The following is a 20,288-nucleotide window of genomic DNA, read 5'->3' on the forward strand; positions in this document are numbered from 1 at the left end:
AAGCCCTCACCCCAGTAGTTCTGCATAGATCAGATGTATTTTCCTTGCCTGATCTCTGGTCTTAGAGCTGCCTGGGGACTGTCCCCTCCATTTCCCGTTTTTGAATCTTGTCACCCGTCACCCCCTCTGGGTCTTCAGCCACTAGGTTCCTGTGAGGACATCTTGTGTTGAATATACAGCTCACCCACCAGACAGAGGGGCGCCAATAGCCGCACTAAAGTAACCTCACAGGAAAAGCAGCCCCGTGGGGCTGCTGGCCGCCACGCGAGAACCAAGCCCCAAACAATTCTGCTCCAGTGACTTTTTGACAGTCCATGTTTTCAATTGTTTTCTTGACCGGTGTGGACCTGAACCTGATTGAGCTGAAATATTCAAAAGGTTGAATCTATCTACGCTTACCCCCTTCAAACCCTTTTAATCTTTTCCAATTATAAAAAAGAAAAGAAAATAATGCTTTGGGCCCGATTACATTCTTGCTTTCTTGCTAATATAGGTATTTGATACACCATTTGTAACTAGATGTCGAACAGATTAAAATATATTAAGAAAGAATCGTAAAAGCATGATTGAATTCTCTCCCTTCCATAGTCTCGAGGCCCTTTCAAAAACTGTCAAATTCCTGATAGCACTGACTGTTCCTCAGATGCCCAGGGTAAAGACTGAGAAAGTTCTTCCTCTAAGAGACAAAGCCCAAAGGCACCCATCCCAGAGCTCGTGCCCCGCCCACCAGAGCAGCGGGTCCCAGCAGGGTGGCTCTCCCAGGGTTTGTAGGCTTAAGCAGCAGGAAAGCAGGTTGCGCTGTTAGGTACCAATGTAGGAACAGCCCCATGACCGTAGGGAATGACCCTCACAGAATGACTGGAGGGTAAGGAGTCTGGATTCCTTCCTCTCCGGGTCACCCCCACCCCCAACCCCGCTGCGGAATGGCATTGTTTGAAAACAGACGAACCCCCACCAATTTCCTGGGACTGAAATACTTTGTATGTGTTGTTATTTGCAGTGCATGCCAAGACATTCATGAGCACCAGAGCCAAGCTGGCGAGCTAATTAAATATCTATCTATCTCTATATATATATGTATGTGTTTAAAACAACCTAATAAGGAGCGTTGGAAATCCTCAAGATGAGCGAATATCTTATAACTTCTTCCGCAGGTGCCACGATAGCTACAAGCCATGGACTTTCTGTCCTGCTTCTTGTTTGTGGCTTTGTGAAGGGTGCTTTGCTTTAATCTAAAGTGCTGACTTTTTTCCAATATCACTTTCTCTTCTTAAAGCAAAGAGCAAATCGCCTGTAAAATCTACGGAGCGGACAGCAAAGTTGACCCTAAACTCCAAGCACCACTCCGCACTCACTGTAGTCTAATTCCCCGCCACAAAGGAGCGCCTGCTTCCGGAAGCGTAAACGAAGAAGCTATCACACGCTTTTTTGTTCATAATATTTTCTCGGGCAGATCACTGATCTTTCATTTCAAGAGAATTATAGTGTGACCATGATAGGACATTTTCTAATAGCAAGATCTTTTTGTTTGTTTTTTTTTTCCTTTCCTTTCCTTCTGGCTACGCAAAGCATCGCCTCACTGACCGCTCAGGGGTCGGCCGGAACTTCGTCGGAATAGTAAATAATTACTACGGATACCACTGATTTCCTACAGAAAGGACCCGTTATCTGCAAAAAGCAAACAGAGATCAAAAGACTACAGACCACAAACGATCATCAAACAAGAACTCCCGTTTTGGGGGCAAAGAACAAAAATTAATCCACACCTACAAGGAGAACGTTATTTTAAATATGAAATAACAAAAGGAAGATTTCTTTTTTTGAATTTTCCCTTTTTTCCCTTGGATTATTTTTTTCTCCTTTCTCTTGATTTATAGTTCCTGTTCAATGGTGGCGAGTGCTGATTACGGCCAATCCCTGTCAATCCTGGGAGGTTTATATAAATACATTTTGAGTGTTCTATCTTGCCATGTATTTTAATTCCTTTTGCACTTCCTGTATATGCAAACCTGACAAATTCTGTAAATTTGCTTATAGTATGTGTGATATAACTTCAAAATAGATAGACTCTGACCTTCATGCAAGCTGATTTTTATCATTCTATACAAATATATACATATAGGTATCTATATGTCGGGTCGTCGGCCAACTTGTTTTGATAAAGCACTTGCTGCTCACTTCTGGCTCACAGATGGTGTGAATTTTATAATGCCTTGTTTCACTTCCACAGGTTTGATGGCCACGGGCCGTCTCCGCTGGCCTCTGCTTCCTTCTGGAAATGCGTATTCAAAAATTGTATCGGTCTCTGACAAACGAATGACTTTTGTTGCGTGTATGCTTGTTGGGATTTGCTATGTTTCTTTACATACGGTGTTTAATTGAGGTTCGAGGGTCTCTTGACCCTAAAGAATGTACAACGCTCTCTGGTTTTGACCACTTTCCCCCATATCGTCATCGTCATTCCTGTTGTCAGAAAGCTATGCCACTCCTAGAAAATTCACCCGGGAGGGGAACGTGGAGAAGAAAAAGGGGTCGCCATGAGTCCCTGAGTTCGTGGAAGACCGCTTCCTTCTGTGGCTGAAGGTGTGCTTCTTTGGACCTTTATGAATTCTTGTATGTAGCTCTGTCATCCTGTTATTTGCTTCTAATTACACCTTCGTGTCTCCTAGTTAAACATGAAAATTTGGTTGTTGGCGAAACAGAATGTACAAAAAAGATGACAGCCAGTTTCTGGTGGAAGCAGCTCACGGGCTTGGTCTTCCCTCGTTGTAAACAGGTCATCATTGTAAAGGTCCCATGCTTAGTCGTGGCCCTATGGTAATTCGGACTATTTTATTCAGAACCGGTTCTCGACTGTGGCAAAGCGTGGCAGGCAGAACTGTTCGTGTGTTCCACGTCCACTATGGTAGATACGGGTTGAGATTAAAATGACCGAAGTTTCCCTTCCAGAGAGATCCTTCCGTTTCCTTTTCCTAACAAACCCAGAAGACCATCAGCTCCCGGACGAAGGTTTTAACCTGAAGCTGGAAGGCAATGAATACCTCTGCTTTTCAAAGGTAAATGCATCGATTTTTCTGCAATTCAATCACAGGCAATGTGCATATTTTCATAATGTTCTTGACATTATTTTCTGAGAATTAATGTTTTATGCTAAATCTCTTATTGGCCTTTTTTTTTTTTCTTAATTTTCGTTCGTCTGGTTTATTATTTCAGTCTCATGAGAAAAATAAAAGGATTTGATTGCACTATTTTATTAACTTAGAAATTTATTTTCTTCCAAAGTTTAAATATTTAAAAATGCATAAAATGATGGTAAGAAATATTATTTATGAAGTCTACCTGGGTTTTAAAGGTTAAAGACATTCAGGCGTAAATGAGTATACTGATTCAAATTCAGTCAGGCTGGACACACCCACCATGTAATTTATTTTTATCCAAAGTTCAGGCCATGAGACTGGTTAAGTCTAAAGCAAGATAGATCTGTATCTGTATCAATATTGTTTACCATGCTCGCTTGTAATAAAGGACATGTGCTAGCTTGGGACAAACTCTCACTAGACTCATTGCGTCAGTGTCTGAAACAAGACGTCTTTGTCACTATGCCACCCAAGAGTCTGACTCGCTGGTTTCTTTGGGTGGGTGGGGGACATGGCACGGTTTCTTCATACTCAGAAGTGAATGCAGACCCTTAAGTATTGGAATAGAAGCTATAACAAATGAAGGTCATCGTCTAGTCATTTTCACCTTAGATCACATCCCTCTGGGACTACTACTTTGTACGCAACCAGGACAACAGAAACAAATAAAATATTGAAAAATAAATTCTCTGACTTTCTCGACCTTGATTTCCAAGGTTATGTGCTACTGTTTTTCCAAGAGAGGACATCATAAAAAGTTGAAATTGCTTACGTGAATTCAAGTCAACTCAGTTGGTTCTTTCGAAAAGACTTACAAAGTGCTTAGAAATGCCACAGTGCAAATGAGAACACTTGAGGATTACACAGGATTCAAAAAAATATATCGTCAGCATGACCTGTGGTGGCGCAGTGGATCAAGCGTCAACCTGGAATGCTGAGGTCGCCGGTTCAAAACCCTGGGCTCTCCTGGTCAAGGCATATATGGGAGTTGATGCTTCCTGCTCCTCCTCTCCTTTTCTCTCTCTCTCTCTCTCTCTCCCTCTCATTCCTTTCTAAAATGAATATATGTGTGTGTGTGTGCATATATATATATATATATATATATATATATATATATATATCATCATCATCATCACCTAAAACCAAAGGTCTTAATCTGAGTTAGTAAGTAAGTTGGTGAAGTCCATGAACCCACCGAAACTATATGCATGTATATACGCACATCAGTGATTTTCAACAGGTGTGCTGCAAGAGTTCTTAAAACATGCAATACCTGATTATTTAGTCAGGGGCACTGACTTCTTTTCCTTTAAAATTGACAAATAAAAAAAATGACAACAGCCAATATAACAATAGCTGTCCAGAGTGGATGAATCAAAATTATGCTTATTCTTTTGGTCAGATAAGCAAAAAAATATATATATGACACATTTTTTTGGTGTGCCTCAGAATTTTAGTAATTGGTTTATGTGTGCCATGAGATGAACAAGGTCGAAAATTGCTGGTGTACATCAATGGTCCTTCACATTCGTTGATTCTGAAACGGATTAGATTGTGATTTGCTTACCTAAGAGAAGAATGCTTAGGTGCTTTTGAGCACCTGCAAGGAACTATTATCATTTTGAACTAGTTTGCCTTAAAATTCTTGGAAACCAAACATGTTTAGGGAAATAGTATGTGTATATATATTTGGCAAAGAAAACATATATTTTTAAGCCGCTTTATATTCCTCATAGACAGCATGGAATAACAGATAGGGGCTGATGTTTGTTGAATCTTTAGAACAAATTTTAACGAGCTTAAAAAGTAATTTTACAAAATATACACAGATACCATTCGAATAAGTGGTCCTGGTATTGATACTCTATAAAGGATAACATATTAAATACATATTAAATATTAAAACTTGGTGATGGCTTCTATAATAAAAATAGTAATTGCAAAAGGAAATGTAACCTGTCATAAATAATAAAGTCTGATGATTGTATCTTAGAATTAAGACTACGGAAGCTACAAAATACACGTGCACATCATTTTAAACGAACAACTTAAATGATCTCAGTTACAGAATCTCTTGTTAGTTAGCAGTGCAAGTCTATCATTCAGGGAGTGTCATAAACTTTATAGTTTTATCGATGAAACTATAGCTGTCTGTCCTAAGGGATAGACAGAGAATAAACCCTCAAAGACAAGAAAATATATGACAGTAACAAGTTGCAAGAAGAAAACCCAGCAAGAGGAGAGAATAGGTTGTGGCACTCTAAGTGGTCAGGGGAGGCTGCTCTGGGGATGCGGCATTTCAGAGAAACTCGAGTGACAAGTAGCAAGGCAGGAGAGGATCTGGGCTTGGGCAGAACTCCCAAAGTGAAGTCCATCGAGTCTGACTAATAGACAAGGCAGACGGCCAGTGCCCAGCAGATAAGGGGAGGAAGGCATGAGAAGAGATCAGATGAGGGGAAGCCCAAGTCCCAGCCAGGGACAGAGGGGCAGGACGGACCTTGTGCCGCTGTCATTGAGAGCTCCTATTCTGAGTTAGGACACAGGCTCTATCTCCACAGCTGACATCTGACTGTGTGTAGTGGAACTGGTCAACAAGACTCCTTTGGGAACAGCCATGGAATCTTTCAAATAGTCAAGTTATACTTCTGTCTGGAAGCTGTCGGGGTGTGTTAGGCACGAGGGAATTTTAACTCCATGTTTTAATGCTGTTTTACAATTGATCGTTTTGAGGAGGAAAAAGGAGGATCGGCAGCTTCCATGGGACCACTTTCAGCAGAAGACTGCACTACTTTCAATAATGACAAATGCTGCTTGAAATACAGACGGGATTATTTAAATGGGAAGGCAGCTACGCTCACCACTACACCACCGACGCTAAGATTTTATAAATTGAAAGCCCAAGCAAATCGGAAGAGAAGAGACTCACCCTGAGACTCTTGTTGGGAAGACACTGTCATTAAGAAGGTAGAAAGCAGGGGAGAGAATTAACTACCTGTACACAGAAAGAAAGACAGTGATTGAAAAATCAGAAAGTAAGATCCTAAAGCTTTCCAGAAAACAATAGATTAAAAAGTACAGTGGGGAAAAAACGTTATTTTATACTTAGTCAATAAAATATATATATATTTTATTGAACTCGTTATTTTTTATCCTATTTTATTAATTTTAATGCAGTGACATTGATAAATCAGGGTACATATGTTCCAAGAAAACATCTCCAGATTATTTTGACATTGGATTATGTTGCAAACCCCTCACCCAAAGTCAAATTGTCTTCCGTTACCTTCTATCTGGTTTTCTTTGTGCCCCTCCCCTCCCCCACCCCCTCTCTCTCCTTCCTCACCCCCTCCCCACACCCTACCCCAACCCCCTTTACCATCATATTCTTGTTCATGTCTCTGAGTCTCAATTTTATGTCCCATCTATGTATGGATTCATATAGTTCTTAGTTTTTTCTGATTTACTTTTTTCACTCAGTATAATGTTATCAAGGTCCATCTATGTTGTTGTAAATGATCCAATGTCATCATTTCTTATGGCTGAGTAGTATTCCATAGTATATATGTACCAAAGCTTTTTAATCCACTCGTCCTCTGAAGAACACCATAGAACTGTTCCAAAAGGAGAAATGCACCCCCATGTTTGTGGCAGCATTGTTCACAATAGCAAAGATCTGGAAACAGCTCAAATTATATTTTTATTGTTAAAGATGCACACATCTTTCTGAGATAGTCAAGGCTCGTGAAATATAGCTTGTATCTATTCTTGAAAGCTCTGCTTTACCAATATACTCCAACTCAGATAGGAACCAAATACGATGTTAAAAATTAACAGGCATGACACAAACGGTCTGCCATAAGAGATTGTATTCAACGTAAGGAATCGCTAAATATTGTCTTGTATTCCGCTGCGAATGAAAAGAAACAGAAGTTTCGCCTAACAACATTTACCCTTATTTTGTACTTGCAGTGAAATGCACTCTAATACTTTCTGTCTTGTTCTCTTAAAACTTGTCACGAACCGTTAAATTGGTTTAACAACCCACAATTTGAAAAAAAGAAAATCAGTTGTATTTTTTTCCCCAGAACGTAATGCGAATGGCAAGAATAATTAAATGACAGTGTATAATACAAAACAATAATTTGAGTTCTAAACTCTCATTTTTTTTTAAAAAATCAGGAAGTCAGAGATGATCTAAGAAGAGAAAGGTGCATTCTTTGTCCTCTGCTAGTGTGACATGACTTGTGTTGTGGGAAGGGGAGCGATACAGGACCTTGTGTCCGATGTTCTGTTCGGGTTTTTATCTTTCTCTTTTCTCAAGCCCCTTTCTATGGGTTTGCGATATCCCTATCCCTAGTTACACAAGGTGAGGCTCTCCAGAAAACATTTTCTTCCTCAGAGCTTCGAGAAACTACTGATGAGTAGCGTGCCGGCATATCGGCAGTCCCCAGACACCGGAGAAGGCTCGGAAGACAAGGGAGGGGTGATATTTCATTGCTAGAAAAAGGGCATGGGTCGTGACTGTCAGGATCAACCTTAGAAAGGTCCTCGGAACCATCTGACCCACTTAGGAGCAGCTGAGTAACTGTGCAGTCTCCAGGGAGAACACCGAAGAGGGGGGTTACCTCCTTCTTTGATGGTTCGAAAGGAAGCCGAGTCCTGAGTCTGGGTTACCATAAACACAGGTGCTGAGCGCAAGGATAGCTAGCTGCTTCCCGGAGCAAATCATCAGAGCTCCTTACGCCTGTCATGACGTTAACAACTGGGTAGGTTTCTACTTTCTTGGAATTAAAATAAATAAAAGGATTTTTTTTTTTTTAACCTGGCAGGAATGAAAGTGTCCCTCTACCATCTCGCCTGTAAATGCCATTGACTTCCCAGGTCTGATCCTCAACGTAGTCTTCCCACTAGTTTTCCCCTTGGACACCCTACTGGTGGCATCGTACTGAGGGAGCAGGATGAAACAGCACCCTGAAGGCCTTAATACCGTGTGTGTGTGTGTGTGTGTGTGTGTGTGTGTGTGTGTACACAGTGTGTTCATAAAGTCATGGTGCACTTTTGACCGGTCACAGGGAAGCAACAGAAGACGACAGAAATGTGAAATCTGCACCAAATAAAAAGAAAACCCTCCCAGTTTCATACCTATTCAGTGCAGTTCGACGTGGGCTCACGCACAGATTTTTTAGGGCTCCTTAGGTAGCTATCCCATAATAGCCTCTACAGACTCGTCACTGACTGATGGCTACCAGAACGGGGTTTCTCCACCAAACTGCCGGTTTCCTTCAACTGCTTATCCCACCGAGTAATGTTATTCCTATGTGGTGGCGCTTCGTTATAAACGCGCTGATAGCCTGACCAGGCGGTGGCACAGTGGATAGAGCGTCGAACTGGGATGCGGAAGGACCCAGGTTCGAGACCCCGAGGTTGCCAGCTTGAACGTGGGCTCATCTGGTTTGAGCAAAAGCTCACAAACTTGGACCCAAGGTCGCTGGCTCGAGCAAGGGGTTACTCGGTCTGCTGAAGGCCCACGGTCAAGGCACATATGAGAAAACAATCAATGAACAACTAAGGTGTCACAATGCGCAACGAAAAACTAACAATTGATGCTTCTCATCTCTCTGTTTTTGTCTGTCTGTCCCTGTCTATCCCTCTCTCTGACTCTCTCTCTGTCTCTGTTAAAAAATTAATTAATTGATTAATTAATTAAACGCGCCAATATTCACATTGCACTTTGGTTACGGATTTGAATTTAGTGAGCCACAGAACACACTGAACTTTCCTCTGTACTGTCCACATCTCAACTGGCATGGCCGTGGGCTGCTCCGCTGTGTACACAGTGTTACGTCATCATCTGCACATGCGCACATGCTGCCACATCATCCTACAGAAACTGGGAGAGTTTTCCTTTTATTTGGTGCAGATTTCACATTTCTTTCGTCTTTTGTTGCTTTCCTGTGACCGGTCTAAAGTGCACCGTGACTTTATGGACACACTGTATACATACATACACACACACACACACACACACACACATACATACACATATACACACACTATAGGATGTAAAAAATGACAAATAAAAAAACCTATAAAAAATGGGGGGATCGTGAGCGTGATGGCTTTCAGCACACCTTTAACTACCCAAGGAAGTCATCGCCCCAGTCTTGCACACCCTGTTCCCAGTTCTAGAAACATGGCATGCCCTCCAGCTCGTTTTATGAGACGACCGCTCCCTTGTTAACAAACCTGACAAGGACAGTGAGGAGGGACGATCACAGACTAACCTAACTCATAACCAGAGGCGCCAAGTCCTCTACAGAACAGACACAAAGCAAACCCAGCAATGGAGAGCCAGCCCACCAGGCAGAACAAACAAGTTTCATTTCAGGAATGCGAAGGAGGGAAAACCGGCAACGAGCTTCTCAAGGGTCTTCGCGCGGAGCCCCAGAAGCGGACAGTGAGCCCGGGACTCGAGTGTCACTGATTTATCTGAGAGGCTGCAGAGCCCCCAGCAGAGGACGAGGAGGAAGTGAGACAGGGAAGGGCAGGCAGGGTGTGTTTGCCAAGCCACTCGACAGGGTGGGCTTCCTGCGTTCCCTCCCACGGGGCGCTGAGCGAGCCGCGTGAAGCACGCACCGCGGGCTTATCCCATCCGAAGGAGAACCGGGAGAATTTCCACACCAGCTCCTGCCAGGCGTTGGTGGTAGGTCACCAGCCCTCCGGGGCGGAGGAGGAAGGCAGTGGGATGGTTCATGGCGGGCACTGTAAGCTTACCTACGCCTGAGCACAGGAGCCTTCTGCGACTTCCAGGACGGACTTTGGGAAGAGAGCTGCAGACGCCGGGCTGGCAGTGGGGAAGTTAGTCTCCTGAAAAGCTGAGACCCATTGGAAACAGACCGCAAGTTTCTGCTACAACATTAACAGAACATAAGGGAAGAGCATGCGTATAGCTCAGTGGGTGAAAGAAAGGTGTTTGAGGAAAATCAACGCCCGTTCATGATTAGAAACTCTTAGAAAACTCGGGATACAAAGGCCCTTCCTTACCTGGGTAACGGGTATTTTCAAAACGGTTGCAGCCAACCCTGTACGTACTGCATTAGGACACATCGGGTAGTTTTTCTTTTACAGTCAGAAATGAGGAACAAGACTAGAAGGTTCACATCTCACATACACGCAGATCATGTTCGGAGAAGCATTTTCATGATTCATAATTGGAAAGAACATAAATGACCATTAGTAGAAGAATATCAAAATAAAAGGATACACTAGGGCTGTTCATAGTGTTATGGATGGCTCTGAACGCCATAATTAGTACTTGATTGATGAAAGACATAAGGTAGTACATATGGCGAGATGCTGTGTGACAAAACTCAGAATCTAAAACTGAATCAGTGTCTGACGTGTGCTAGGAAATTCCTTCCAAAATGCAGAAATATGCCGTACCTTGTCCTTCATGACACTAACAAACAGTCAGTCCCGTGTTCCCTGAGCCTGTTGGATTTTGGAAACAGCACGTACTACAACTGCTCTGATTCATTTATTAAGGGACCTGAAAGTTGGCTAGGTTTGAGTGTAAACCAGAGGAAGAGAAGACCTTTCATATGGTCCTGGCCATGAAGGAAGTAGCTCTTCCCATCAACACCCAGAACCCTACAGGTCCAATAGTGTGCATGTCCCTTGTTCATTTCAGGATTCTCAATGGGGCCTTCTGAAACGCTTGCTAGGAGAAGCACTTCGAACATCACTAGACTTTTGTAGGAAAGCCATGACTTTGGTGGCACGTTGCTCAGCTACTTTTAAAAAAAAAAACCATTAGGCCCTGGCCGGTTTGCTCAGTGGTAGAGCGTCGGCCTGGCGTGCAGGAGTCCCGGGTTCGATTCCCAGCCAGGGCACACAAGAGAAGCGCCCATCTGCTTCTCCACCCCTCCCCCTCTCCTTCCTCTATTTCTCTCTCTTCCCCTCCCGCAGCCGAGGCTCCATTGGAGCAAAGATGGCCCGGGTGCTGGGGATGGCTCCTTGGCCTCTGCCCCAGGCGCTAGAGTGGCTCTGGTTGCAACAGAGCGACGCCCCGGAGGGGCAGAGCATCGCCCCCTGGTGGGCAGAGCATCGCCCTGGTGGGCGTGCCGGGTGGATCCTGGTCGGGCGCATGCGGGAGTCTGTCTGACTGTCTCTCCCTGTTTCCAGCTTCAGAAAAATACAAAAAAAATTAAAAATACAAAAAAATTAAAAAAAAAAAACATTAACCGCTACCCCCGGGTAGAGATGAAATTAATACGGGGACACCAGGCAATAGCATGACCTATCGGGACTTAGGGCTGTCTATGAAGTACAGCAAACACCACGGCAGTCCACCAGCCAACGGAAGGCAGGAAGGAAGTCTCTGAGAAGACCCTGGAAGCACGAGCAATTGCAGGAAACGTTACACACACACACACGGGGCTTCCTTATTCTCACCCTGCCGCCCTTCCACAATCAACCCTCGCTACAGTTTCATGAGGAAGTAGTTACTCCATAAAGGACAGAGTTTCAGTTCAACTTACGGATAATTTTGCAGCCAGAAAAAATGTTTTTTTAAAAGATATTTAGAAGACGTGTGAAAGCTTGAAATATACGACAACAGAACCTTGACAATCCAAACGATACACATCCGTGTTAGCGCAGATAGGAGGGGCCTAGCAGCAGATGGGACGAATAGCATCCCAGATCACTAGGGAAAGATCTGTTCTATAAGCAAACTTGGCATCATTGATTAATTATTTGGGGACTAAAAGCAAAATAAAGTGAAGAAAGAGTAAGTTAAACGCCAGTATAAAACTTAAAGTTTATGTAGGTAAAAATCCAAAAGCAAAAAAAAAAGGCTTAAGGGGAAAACTATTTCAACATACATAACGTACCCAAATCAACAGCCTTCAGTATTTTTTAAAACTTAAATCAGGAAGCAAACGAAAAGAAAATCTCAGTTTAAAAAGGAGCAAAGAATCAAAAATTTTTAAGAGAAAAAAATAGAAATAGCCAAAAATCATGAAAATATGTAGTCTCACTAAAAACTTTTTTTAAAAAAAGCAATAACAATAAGACCAGCACTTTGTAAACAGAAATCCGAATTTGAGGAAAATGGATGTTCTTAAATGTTACAGAACATGAAAGAAATGGTGCAAATTATATTCTTGATCAAAGAAGGTAAAATTGTCCATTTAAATGAACCAGAGGCTAAGGAAACAGAATGAAGATAAACACAAAGACGATGAGTGATAGAAGAGAAAGACCTGAGAGAGCAAATAAGTAATGAGTAATAAGAGGCAAGATTCTGGGTGAGAGACTCAAAAAAAAAAAAAAAAGAACTAGAAAATAATAAAATGTTAAGACACAAAGATTTTCACAAGAATACGACACACAAGTTTATGATCATCTGTGGTAGGTTCAGTGGCATGGAAAGTTGAAAGGGACGAGTGTCCATCTCGATCTTCACTTGAACAAAGCCACCGCTGGCCACCCGATGGAGGCATGCCTCCTCTGAGAACCGAGGTCTCCACATCAGCGGAGGTGAAAAGGGCTGGAAAGCAGAAATGGGTTATGATTATGAGAATATGACCAGCCAGCCCCACTGCCGGCCGTGGTTCCGGGCACCCGTGAGCAGGCTTGGGAAAAAGCAGCCCATCTCTCAGATGCTGGTTCCAATCATTCGCCCTCTTTCTGTGTGTTGGTACTAATAAGGGCATCACCACGTGGTCAGGAGGCCATGTCTTTGTCTTACTGGGGCAGCTGCTTCTGTGGGAAGGGGCACGCAGGGGCACCAGAGACGTCTGGTCTGTGCGCTTGCACGCCTTGGCACGCTTCTGCTGGGGAATGGTTTCGTGATCGAGGCCAACGTTGGGACGACAGGGTTGGCAGCAACATCGCCCCAGGGAAGAAAACTCTTAGGCAAAATGCTTGAGTGTTCCAGGCAGAACAAACAGTCATCCTCTCCACGATGGAAAGAATCCAATGGCATCAACTGCTTGCCTACCAGGTCTTCCTGGGAACGGTGCCAGGTCACGAGCTCACCACGGTCTCTACTGTGGGCGACCTGGCACACAGCCGTGGGCAGCCTGGGCGCAGGGAAGCCCCGTCACGGAGCCCAGGCGCCTGCATTAGTGTGAGAGGGAATAAGGTCATATAACCGAAGGGTATCATTGGGCTGAGGAAACACCGCTTACCCCAGGTGACCACCACTCCCTTCCTCCGACTCACTTTGGACTTTGTATTTCAGGTTCCTGTCATAGTGAGGTTACATTGTTGATCTGAGATCTTTCTTGTTTCTTCAGGTGGGGCTGGGTGGTGAACATACAGTACAATGACACAAACAGATGACGTGTTTAAAAATGGTGCCCCTGAACCCTGTGTAATTTTACTAACCCATGTCACCCTCATTCACTCAATTTAAAAAAATAAAAATAATGATCACCTCCTTCAACCAAAAAAAAAAAAAAAAATGTAATAAAGTTCAAAATTGTTTAAAAATACCTCTTGGTAAGTTTTAATTTCTTTTCTGTTTTCTTTTTTTTTAATTGAATTTAGTGGGGTGACACCCAAACCCCATGAAGTTTCATTTGAAAGATACTTTCTCAATAAAATAAATGAAATCTCTCTTAAACGGACAACAAAACACGTGGTTAACATTTAAATACGGTCAACACCTTCATTTCGCTGGGAAAGAGCCAGTATCCTGATTACTGCTTTTTGACATTGAACATTGATCTGATAATCGAGTTAGTATGAAACACAAAAATAAGAAACAAAAACTGGAGGGAAGAATATAATTATCATAATTTGGAGGCAAATGATTATCTGCTGTAAAGCACAAGAGGAGAAAGATAGAAGATAAATATTAATTTACCAAAACAGCACGCTCCCCTGTGCCAGCTAGAAAAATATAACAGAATAGGAAATGTATTTGCATTGAGAACAGGAACAAATTAAATAAAAAGAACAATATCCAGAAAGATGGCAGACCTAAATGAATTAAACTGAAAAAAAAAAATAGAACAATTACTGAGGACACAAAAGAAAATTAATCAATTGGAAACCGTATGGAGTTCTGGAAGGAGGCTTTATCAAGATGACAACCTTCCCATAGCCACCCGTTTCCAAATGTATCCTAGCTAAGTTTTTGTTTTGTTTCCTTTTGGCTTTTGCAAGTTTGCCAAATCACTTTAGACTTAATCTTAGAGAAGAGATGGAGAAAATAGCCCCAGGAAAGTTTGAAAAAGTAGTGAATGGAACATTAACCTCCCAGATAATGAAAGCACAATAATTAAAATAAGGCGATTTGGGTCCAAATATTGACAGGAAGATAAATGGATCACAATGAATGCTCCAGAGACGACCCAAGTGTATATCAACATAACGCATGGTGAAGGTCAAGTGGACAAGCCACTGGGAGAATGGAATTATTCGGTCAGTAAGTATGATTTGATCAAAAGGGGGTTGCACAGTCCTTGTTCCCTGTGAATTCATGAATATTTTAGGTGGATTAGATAATTAAATTTAAAAATGACAAATGAAAACATTGGCCTAAGCATAAAGCATTGTAAGTATGCAATTATGAAGGAACACAGTCAGTGATAAAATAAATGGAAATATAAAATTTCCGTGAGATCATTTTTGAAAGGTAACAGCTTGAAAAAAACAGCAGGAGAAAAGAAACAAATTTGGTAGATTATAGCCGTAACATTTAAGGAGATATTAAATATGGGGGAAAAAAAGACATTAACACCCCAGTTGAAAAACTGGGTTACAGGCAAATAGATATTAGACAAAAGGGGGGAAAAAAGAAGAGTTAAGGTAAGAAAAAGTGATAAAACAAGTGCTATAAGGGAAATTAAAATCCTAAGAGAACACTTTTCATAAAGCTATGCAAATACATTTGAAAATATAAACTTGGGAGGAATATATAGAAATTACATATTCTTTTCATCAACTCAGTACCCTGTGGCCATATATTGCCCAGGTGACCCTTGCTGTTTAGAATTGTAGAGAAAATATCTGAAGCCAAATTAATTTTATCTCTGGGCTGGTTGACTGCTATTTCCCCCAAAAGCTTTGAGGACCTGTATTTCTTTGTTAGTTTATTTTATTTTTCTTGTATTATGAACATTAAAATTATTGTGAAGATATTTTTCTCACCTGAATTACCTGTTCAACCTTAATTGAAATATTCCTACATTCCTGTCATTTAATTTATCATTAAAATATGTCCACACAACTTACTGTGCTTCAAAAAAATACACCAAATACTCAAGCCCCAGACTGAGTCACCTGGTTGGAAGGCAAAGGTTCTGATAGGTTTGTAACAATCACTCTGCTATTACCTATTTGTGTATCTCCCAAATTCTATGCCCATCTTACCAAGTCGTGAACTTGATATCTTCAAATAAATGCAGCCAAATAACATTAAATCTTCACCCACCAAGATGCAAGCTATATACGTTCATGTCTATACTATTAAAAGTTTGACGATAATAAGTACGCAAAGAGAACTTTAATACAAGCAACAAAACCTTTAAGCACACCAGGGTATCTGTTTCACTGCATGTCCATCATGCATAGTTAGACATTCCTTTGCTTATCAGATTTCCTGGTGCCTGCATCTCAACTTCCGAGGTTTGAAAGCTTGAGTCGTAGGTAGTTCTCGGGGAGAAAAGCTAGTGGTGAATTTCAGAAGCCCCTTGAGTTGTATCTCTGTATCCCCAACAGCAGTGTGGGCTCTTGCCTAGAGTGGAAATGCAATGCCTGCATGTAAATAAAGAGAAACAAAGAAAGGGAGGGAAGATGAGAAAGATCTGGAAAGAATGGAGATGCAGAGATTAGGGTCTTGATGCAAACAGCCCGAACTCCTTATCTAAGCCTGATGGAGCTCTGAATAGTCTAACTCCCTGCGGCTGTCGCCAGCCTCGTGGCAGCCCAGGAATTTTACCAATCATAATACAGTCAAACTCTTCTTATTTCGACTAATATTCCAGACTTCTGAGACTGCGCAGAAAGCGCTAGATGCGCCATTGGTTGCCTAGGAGCCGAGGTCACTTCCGCCCCACCCTCCGACGGGTTTGTCTTAGAGCGTCTATTTTGTGTACGTATTGCTTCGATGACAGTTGTGGATAAGGCTGACACGTCTGAAATATTTTACTGTGCTAAGACAGGAATGCCTTATTTTCTTTTTCCACAAGACCCTCGTTTTGTTTTTAAATTGGCGGCAATCGCGCCTTTCCTCGTAACCCTCAGCACAGACACCTACTGGTTCCTGGCGCGGCTGGGATCGTCCCATCGTTTAAATGTGTGTTGTGACACGTCCTGGCTTTCCGTCATCTGTGATTTGAAGGTAGTGAATGAAAGGGATTTTTATACACTTCTAACATCGCACCTAACTGCTGGGCAGTTGGATATGCCTTGAGATATCAGGTACCTTTCCATTGCATATTACTAATGTAAACATCCTGCTACTCTTTCAAGGGGGAGAGGGGGAAAAGGAGTAACTCTCATAACAGTTTGAGAAGGTGTGTGTGGGCATCAGCAGGTAAACTTCCAGAGATACAGTTACAAAGATGAGTCCATGCTCTTGGCATCGGACAGTGATAAAGGCAGCCCTGAGACACTAATCTTAAAGCATGACTGGAAGAAATTCAATCAAAAAACTATTCAATAGTAATTGCATGAGAACCGGGAGGGAGAACATTAGTGACACCACCACTCAACTCGGGGCGAAGCTAGACTCTGAAACGGACACAGACGCACCCTCATTGCCTGCTAGACCCACCCAGTGTGGTCCTCCCCACATATGCAGCAGAGAATGTGGAGGGTGAGCAACTTCCTGCATACGGGCTACCGGACATCAGCCTGTAGGTGTTTCAGACGGTTTACCCAGTTACTGCAGACATCTAATAAATCAGGGGAAAAGCATATAACTACAACTACACAGAAACCATCTATTGGCCTTGGCCGGTTGGCTCAGCGGTAGAGAGTCGGCCTGGCGTGCGGGGAACCCGGGTTCAATTCCCGGCCAGGGCACATAGGAGAAGCGCCCATTTGCTTCTCCACCCCCCCCCCCTTCCTCTCTGTCTCTCTCTTCCTCTCCCGCAGCCAAGGCTCCATTGGAGCAAAGATGGCCCGGGCGCTGGGGATGGCTCCTTGGCCTCTGCCCCAGGCCCTAGAGTGGCTCTGGTCACGGCAGAGCAACGCCCCGGAGGGGCAGAGCATCACCCCCTGGTGGACAGAGCATCGCCCCTGGTGGGCGTGCCGGGTGGATCCTGGTCGGGCGCATGCGGGAGTCTGTCTGACTGTCTCTCCCCGTTTCCAGCTTCAGAAAAATACAAAAAAGAAAAAAAAAGAAACCATCTATTGTAAATAGTTCGGAATTTCAAAAAGGTCACAACATTAGTTAAACCCAGCCAGAAGCCGGTGAATGCATTCAGTGAACGCCTAGGATGACTTCGCTCAAAATTTGCCAACAGAGAAAAACTTCCATCCACAGCCAATCAGAAGCCTTCAAGATTTGCATTTACCCTACATCTGAGTCTTATCCCACAGTGGTTCTTTCTAGGTATCCTCAGGTCCCCCCAAAATGTCCCCCACCACGACTCAGCACGCCCCTATAGGTTACAATCCACAATTACATCCCTCAGGCCTGGGGTGCCCCATCTCAGGCCGTTTCTAAAGCGTCTGTCCCCAAATGACACCTATGCATTCTATTGCTTTGAAAGTGCCGTGTTATAACATCCAGGATGATACTGGGTCCACACGCTCCTTACCACTAAAAATGCCGTAGGTCTACGATCAAGTGCACACCCAGAAAGGTGTGTTCAACAGAGGAAATGAATACGGGTAACAGTAAAGGTTGCTTTTCCTCTCCATTTTCAGCATTTGTCTCTCCTGCCTTGTCACTGTTCCCTGCTTCTTGGCTCTTCCTGCTCTGTGCCCATCACATTCATGATCTCAAGCTACAAATTATCGTCCCCCACCCCAGTTTCCACATAAGGTGTTATTTAGTGTTCCTTGGTGTGTGTCATCGTAGGGGTCTCATTCTCATTTAAAGCCACAGACGATGGAAGACTTTCAATGACAAGGCAAGACAGGGCAGAAGATGGGACAAGACAGGGCTCTAAGACGCTGTTTCCTAAGCTGGCATCTTCTGTCCCTTGCCACGCTTCTTTCTGCAAAAAATGATGCCTTTCATCGGAGACGTCGCATGCCCGTGATGAGCCACTTAACCTTTCTGATCCCCAATTTCCTCATCTGTCAGGGGGAATTATGAGTCCTGCCCTGCCTCGCTCATGTGGCAGCTGCAAGAAGCAAATAAGATAATGTATGTGAAGGAGTTTCTGAAGTGCTAATAAAAAATTAAGAGTGTCATTTTATTATCGTCACATGGAAGACAGCTGAAGAGCCCTGGGATTCAAAATACCAGATTTAACCTATTACCACCCGAGTTACCCATGACGAGCGCAGCTCAAGCCCAATGCTTTGCCCAACTGGGAAACAAACATAGTAACACAAAGCCATCACACAAGTCCCCACTAGAGACCAACTCAGGGCTTAGATTAAACTGATGTCTGGTTCACCCTTTCCCAACTTTCAATTAAAATAACCTTTAAGTTATTCAGGAGAAAATATCGAACTTGCAAAAGATTGAGAGTGTTTAAAAATTCTCAGAAATGTTTTCCCTAAGGATACAATGCATTAGGGTTTTGAGTAAGAAAAGCATTTGTGCCTAAATTAAACAGCAGTCTTACTGGAAAGTTCCGAAACGATGCCTATGATGGAAACGTATCCCATCTCTAAAGGCGAAAAAGCTTCTGCAAAGGAAACGATCAACAGAATGCAAAGGCAATCTACAAAATAGCAGAAACTATTTGCAAACATACTTCTTATAAGGGCTTACCATCTCAAATATATCAGGGACTCCTACCATTCAATAGGAAAAAAAATAAGCCTACTTAAAAATAGGCAAAGACCGTGAATGGGCATTTCTCAGAAGAAGACATACAAATGGCCAAACAAGAATTATGAAAAGATGCTCAATGTTATTATTCATCAGGGAAATACAAATCAAAACTACAGTGAGGTATCCCTTCCGTGTGTTAGAATTGCTATTACAGTATTTAAAAAAAAAAAAAAAAAAAGTTGACAAGGCTGTGGAGAAACTAGAACCCATTATTATCTCTGCCAAGTGTGAAATGTTGTAGCAGGTATGGAGAACAGTATGGAAGTTTCTCAGTAATCTAAAACTAGAACTATAATCTAGTCTTAGAATCGAAGGAAGTCTTGCCATATTGTGAAGGCAAGACTAAAGGACACTGTGCTAAGTGGAATAAGCCAGTCACAGAAGGACAAGTACGATATGATTATACTCATACTAGGAAGCTAAAATGATCAAATTCATAGAATCAGAGGAGACAGTCGCAGTTGCCAGAGATTGGGGAGTGAGAGGAAATGGGGAGTTGTTTTTCAATGGTTACAAAGTTATAATCACACAAGATCAAAAAAAATTTAGAGATTCGTTGTTCAACACATTGCCTATACTTAACAACACAGTATTGTTTACTTCAAAATTTGCTAAGAGAGCATGTTTCATGAGAAGTGTTCTTAACACACATACACACACACACACACACACACACACACACACGAAAAACAAATAACAAAAAAGAAAACCACAAAGGGACACAAAGTAACTTTGGAAAGTGTTGGATATGTCTATCACCTTGATTTTTATAATGGTATCATGAGCATTTGTATATGTCCAAACACCAAACTGTACACATTAAATATGCGCCATTCTTTGTTTATCAGTGATACCTCAATAGAGGTGTCTTTAAAAAAGAAAATCTCTAAAACAAGATGATCTGAGAAACCTTGATTCTATTCTATTTCTCTTGCAAGCTGCTTCTCTCAGAACCTTAGTAGAATAACCCCTGCTCTTTCTGAAAATGATCACTAGCCACCATGAGGGCACCCACCGTATGCCTTACTAAATTACGCTGTCAACGGGAAATTAGCAATTGACCTGCGCATCCCTGTTGAATAAGGGCACCCCTGCGGGTATTAATTTATAGAGAGCATTATTTCCTGGTGCAATGTGAGTTGTAATAATTTTTCCTCAGAAGCACCTTATGTTTC

At 42.5% G+C, this 20,288-nt stretch overlaps 1 protein-coding gene across 6 annotated transcripts in view; it reads left to right on the forward strand.

The window, feature by feature from the left end:
• Positions 1 to 3,536, forward strand: part of VSTM2A (V-set and transmembrane domain containing 2A) — a 28,659-nt gene extending 25,123 nt beyond the window's left edge. For 2 of the 6 annotated variants that reach the window (XM_066354184.1, XM_066354188.1), the window contains exon 5: positions 2,231 to 3,536. In XM_066354184.1, the coding sequence (XP_066210281.1) occupies positions 2,231 to 2,382 (152 nt within the window). In that variant the 3' untranslated portion in view covers positions 2,383 to 3,536. The other 4 variants (XM_066354185.1, XM_066354189.1, XM_066354186.1 and 1 more) reach the window with 4 other exon arrangements.
• The last annotated feature ends 16,752 nt before the right edge of the window (positions 3,537 to 20,288 follow it).

The sequence above is a fragment of the Saccopteryx leptura genome, chromosome 12 (assembly GCF_036850995.1).
Source record: "Saccopteryx leptura isolate mSacLep1 chromosome 12, mSacLep1_pri_phased_curated, whole genome shotgun sequence".
NCBI lineage: Eukaryota > Metazoa > Chordata > Mammalia > Chiroptera > Emballonuridae > Saccopteryx > Saccopteryx leptura.